The 5726-nt window shown below is 46.5% G+C and overlaps 1 protein-coding gene across 1 annotated transcript; it reads left to right on the top strand.

Moving 5' to 3' along the window:
• Positions 1-5379, top strand: LOC105458318. Its single transcript, XM_011703539.1, has 5 exons — positions 1-568; positions 684-1050; positions 1278-1403; positions 1474-2414; positions 2616-5379. Exons 2-5 carry the CDS (start codon positions 705-707, stop codon positions 4347-4349), a joined length of 3147 nt encoding a protein of 1048 aa, XP_011701841.1. The 5' UTR covers positions 1-568; positions 684-704; the 3' UTR covers positions 4350-5379.
• The last annotated feature ends 347 nt before the right edge of the window (positions 5380-5726 follow it).

Raw genomic sequence — 5726 nt, 5'->3', positions numbered from 1 at the left:
TAATGATTTGATTCCCGAAAAGTGAAATGTAGGCCGAGCTTAAATAGCCGAATTCGTTTACACTGTGATTTACGAATGGAACAGGAGGACGATTCAGGCTATTTCATCTAAACGCTATGACAGATACGCGTTGCGACAGCGCGTGGCCTACAAGTAAAACGGAATTGCGAGAATCGTAACGGGGCAAGTCACGCAAGACATTTCAGTCCAGTCTCGCTTGGCCTCTCGTGGTGGAGAGGCCCGGCGTCGTCGCGCTCGCGACTCCACGCGGATGAGCCCGCTCCTGCCGCGCTGCATCTCCTCCCACTACCACGCAGGCCCCCGCGTACTGGTCGCTGTCCCTTTAAAATTTGAATCACTGTCGGTTACCGAGGCCGCCGCGACGATACTCCGTCTCCGTGCGGGCGGCGCAAGTGCGCATCCGTTAAAGAAATCCGGTTGGGCCGGTTGGGCAATCGCGTGCGCGAGGCGAACCCGCCCGCGAATTCGGGATCGCGACGACGATCGGGAGCGCGCGCTCCTGGCGACAACCTAGTTGAGGTCTCCACGAGGATCGTCGTGGCGTGAGGTGAGTCCGAGGGACACAACGCGACACGCACACCGCCGATAAGCTAACCCGAGGAAGGGGGAAGGGGGGAATGGGAGACGATCTTTTCGCGACTCTGATTTATCTCGCGTTGCAGCGCGGACGAACATCCGGAGCGATGTCGGAGACGAGCGGGGACAGCGTCAAGTACAAGTGGACGCCCGAGAGCACCGCGCTGCTCGTCTCGGTGTGGTCGGACCGGCAGGTGCAGAAGCAGCTCGAGTATGCTCCGCGGCCGCAGGTAATTTGGGAGAATGTCGCCCGCTACATGAAGAAGAAGGGTTACAACGTAACGGGCAAGCAGTGCCGGTCGCGCATAAAGCAGGTCCTGGTGTGCTATCGCGAGGCCAAGCGGGCGGGCACCCGCGCCGGGGTGGAACAGTACTACGAGACCATCGATCGCGTGCTGCAGAGCAAGCGTCTGGATCATCACCATGTCAACATCAACGGCGTGGATACTGTGGGTGAGTGCAAAGCACCTTCTGGTCGTGGGACAATTTGAAACAAAATTATTAAAAATATCTAAAAGACATTCAATAGATTGACGTGTCCCCTAGATATTTGTTCTTCAAGGATTGTATTGTCTCAAAATGTAGGGATCAATGTGTAAAGAGTAATATTACTTTTTGATGAGAGATTACTTTTGATTAAGATTACTTTTGAATTAATACTACTTCTTGATTGTTTTTAGATGCTGTGAAGTCACCGCCAAAGGATGTAAAGACCAACAAGAATCTGCAGATGAGACTGAAAGTTCAGGAGCCTGTGCAATCTCTCTTTCGAACGGACGCTCTCTCCCCCACGTGGACGACGGGATGTAAGGCATTTTATTTTAGCGTGGAGAATCTTCTCTATCTAATGATTTCATGACTTTTTCTTCTTCGCAGACGAAAATGAGTATCCAGATTCACCCGAGTCAAACGAGACCATAATAGCCAAGCCGTACAGAATCTTCTCCCCTACGAGAGACGTCGGCATAAATACCGGCGAGCGTTTCGCTCAGATTGGCAATCGAGCGGTGCAGATAAATCCAATAGAGAGGCCGATACGGGAGGAATATCGGCAGAATGTACTGGCTTCCTTTCCGTACGGGGAGATCCCGTACCAGAACGCGGTGCAGAACGTGCAGAATCAGATCATTCAGGAGAACATGCAGCAATATCAGAATACCCAGCAGCAAAATTACACCGGATGGAATCAGTTGCCGCAGCAGAGCGGTATGCCGGCGAACAATCGTCTCGGCTTCCAGCAGAACGTGCACAATCAGAACCAGCAGTACCTGTCGAACAGAATAACGCAAAATGTGATGAAGAATCCTAATGTGGAGAATATCATGCGTCAGCAGAATCAGTTGCAGCGAAATAACGCGGATAATCAAGCGATGCCGCAGGAGCCGCGTAAGGTTGTCTACGCACAAAACCTGCCTACATACAGGCAGTATCAAGACATCGGGCCTCGTCTGACCTGCATGACGAACGTCATGCCAAACGGATCGCTGTCGCCGGACTACTCGCCGGACGTATCGCAGAACTTGAACGACGCCTTCTGCCTGTCGAAGAGCGACGACAAGACGCACAACTTAAACGAGACGTACAGCCGACCCGCGGATGCGACTGTCATGACGAATAACGCGACCTGTAACGACGAGACTTTGCTGCTGGAATTCTTGTTGGATTCGCCCACTCCATCGGAGAACGGTGGAAAGTCGCGGGATAGTGCCGTGAATACGGATGAGATGCCGAGCGCACCGTTCAGGAAGAAGAAGGCGCAGAAATTGGAGCAGCTTATGCTCAACGCGATTAATTCTCAAAACGAAGTCGTCAATAAGGTAGACTATTGTATTCTTACAAATGCTTCCTTTTTTTTCAAACTTTATTTCTTTTCTTGTTATTTTTTTTTCTTTTTATCAAACTTTATTACATTTCTTTTATTGTTATTTTATTTTTTCTTCTCCCTTTTTTATTGCTTACGTAATATAACATTTTGTACTTCCAAATGATGTATCTTTTACGTTACTTCAATTTTTCAGATCTTGTCTGCGCAAAACGACATGGTGACGCGATTCCTCGACGTTGACAGAGACCGGCAGAACAGACTCGAGAACAGATTGGATCATCTGTTGGACGTCGTTCACGCCACGGTACTCAACAAGAACGAAACGCCCCCGTCACCGTCGACGCCACCGCCGATGCCGGAAACCGCGATCACTTCTCTCCTTCCGCCACCGAAGCCAGGAATGATTCCGCCTAAATTGGATCTGGTTCCTCCGAAGCCCTGCCGCGTTCCTTGCACAATACCGAATTCAAACATCGAGCTAATCAATCAGAATCCCATTCTGACCAGACCTGGCATCGTGTCGCCGATTACCAGCCCGGGCGGCAGAAAGCTCGGCACGATATGGTCGAAATTGGGCCCGGTATCCACCTCGCCGTTCGTGAAGGCCCAGCAACGGCTCGGTCTCCAGCCTGTCTTCAACAATGACGCGCGCACGAAATCGTCGGCGGAAAGGCGCATCGCTAGGGAGATGGGCGGACTGTGTGTGAACGTGCGAAGCTTGATCTACGAGACGGCGAAGCTGCTGCAGTCGGAGCGGGAACTCGAGGAGAAGATAGAAAACGCGCGGGTGGAAATGTACATGGGTCAGATGTTGACCGCGCGCAGGAAGCTGTTCACGCAGCGAGAGCCCACCGCCATCATAATACTGACCGCGGCTTTCTTGGACACCGAGTGTCGCGTCTACGAGCAAGATCCGCCTTATCACGGCACCTGGAATTCGCGGAAGGAGATACTCAAGTACGCGCGACGGGATAATCTTCTGGCCGGGCAGGGTGAGAGCTACGAGCGAATGCGCCAGTTGAACGCCGCGGCGATCCGACGCGACTATCTGGGCTGCGAGCCGTGCGACACGTCGACCCCGGCAAAGTTGCCGCTCAATATCGCCGAGAACGCCAACAACGAGGCCGGGAAGCAGACCATTCAGCAGCTCGCGCGGCTCGTGATGAATAGCGCGAGATGGCGACATTCCGCTCCGCCGAGTCAACAGCAGAATTTAGCAGCAGAATTAGCCCGTCCTGCAATTCCAATGGTAAATAAAAACGCCCAGGACGTCGAGTACAACGCAACTTTCACCGCCCCGAAAGCGAACGCGCCTCCGCCGCCTGATGGGCCGCAAGGATTCAAGGGTTACAACGTGGCGCAACAGAAGCAAGGCAGCCATAATGAAGCAGCTTCTGACGGTAGACCATTGGCAAATGATCTGCGTCAACCCAAGTTCCCGATGGGCTTCACCACCACTATGTTAATCGCCAACGATCAAAAAAGCGCAACTCTACCGAGGCAGACGAACGGCGGAGCATCTAGAGGACTGGGATTTGTCGACAATCCGCCGACCGATCGCAAGAACAATGTTCGCTTCATGGACGACGCATTGGCCGAGCTGCAGCGCATGTATATCGAGCGTCAAAATACCGAGATGGCCGAGGCACTACTGCCTTTCGTAGTGAGTAACGGTAACAGTGCAATAAGCGCGCACAACCGCAATCTGATAGAGCGTTACGTGAACGACCTGATGGCGAAGAAGTCAACGAAAGACAAGGACACGGACTCTGACAACGATGACGAGTATCTCGACACTTCCACTAGTATGCATCCTGGCGTGATGGCTCGCAGAGGCTCATTGACATCAAACGGCACAGCGTCGACGGAGACTGCTCATTCGGTGAAACTTGGCAAGGCAGCACTTAATCACTGTAGAATAAGTTAAGCGCAGGGAAAGACGAGAAAAAAAAAGAAACATATTTTTTATATTCTTTTTCACTTGCGCGATCAGTCTTCCTTATAATTGCTCAATTGTATGCGCCAGGTTCCTCATCACTTGTTACTTTATGACACACTTAATTGTTTTTCGATCTGATAATCGATATTTTGATAATCGCCTTATAGCAGTTTATCGCAGAGATAAAAGCTTAAGTTAGCGATATGACTTAATGTTTAATCCTTAAATACTAGCGAGCAGAAAGCTGCATATTAACGATACATCTTTTTCCAAGCAAACTTAATATCGAATCTCTCAGAAATCAAAAAATTTTGATAATACACTCAGGTATTTTTCATTGTTCTTTATAAAGAGGTAGAAAGACATATAAAAATTAGTTGTTGAATATATTCAATGCGAGTACTTAAGGATTAATTTAGATCTTATTGATAATCCGTCTTCTATATTACTAATTTCGTAACTATACAATTAGTGATTATGTTATTACCATATAGATTTTTGGGGAATAACACATTCCGTAGAAATGCGTTATACGCATACTAATGATTTGAATCGAGTATACAGTGCAATGGTATCTGTTGAGACTTCTTTTATGTCGATTGTTTTCATTGTTTAGATCTTATTATACAATGTTTATCGCTCTTGTGTTATATAGTTTATACGCTTGCTATTCATATAGTATGCATAATTATGAGCAAATTCATCGATTAAGCAATTCCGTAAGTATCGCGCAAGATTCAAGAAAGGGAACTTATTACTTATATCCTTAGATGGATAGAATTCTTATTGGGGAGCAATCTCGTATTTTTATACCATGACCCGAATAAATTTAGATATATATATATATTAGATATATATTACGATTTTGTTATTCTGCGACATAGATCGCAAAAATTCTAGGTAAGGGAAATAAAAGTGTTCATCATCTTCATGTTTCCATGTCCCAAACTGGCGATGTGCCAATTGAATTTCATTTATAAAGTGTCTTATTATTAATAAAACATACCATCTATACTTACCAACTCGTACATTCCTCATATATATTATTATATATAACCATTAATCAAGAAATTTTAAATTTCTTTTAGATTTTAAAAATAAAAATTTGCAGTAATAAAATTTTTTCGTAAACAATAACGGTGGTGTATGACTGAAATTTTATCAAATAAAAAAATCATTACAATGAAAGGATTGATTTTTCAATAATGACTAATGATTATTTATGCCATATTGATGTTAGTATTTTTATTCATTAAATTTCTATTTTGTTTACATAATATACAGCAATAATAACAAATAATATATGTTATAAAAATATGCGATAAATATTATATATGCGTGCATAAAAATTTACCAAGTTGCACA

Source organism: Wasmannia auropunctata, unplaced genomic scaffold (assembly GCF_000956235.1).
Source record: "Wasmannia auropunctata unplaced genomic scaffold, wasmannia.A_1.0 LD334538.1, whole genome shotgun sequence".
Classification (NCBI taxonomy): domain Eukaryota; kingdom Metazoa; phylum Arthropoda; class Insecta; order Hymenoptera; family Formicidae; genus Wasmannia; species Wasmannia auropunctata.
Note: the sequence above shows the minus strand (reverse complement) of the source record. Positions and strands in the feature narration are given on the sequence as shown.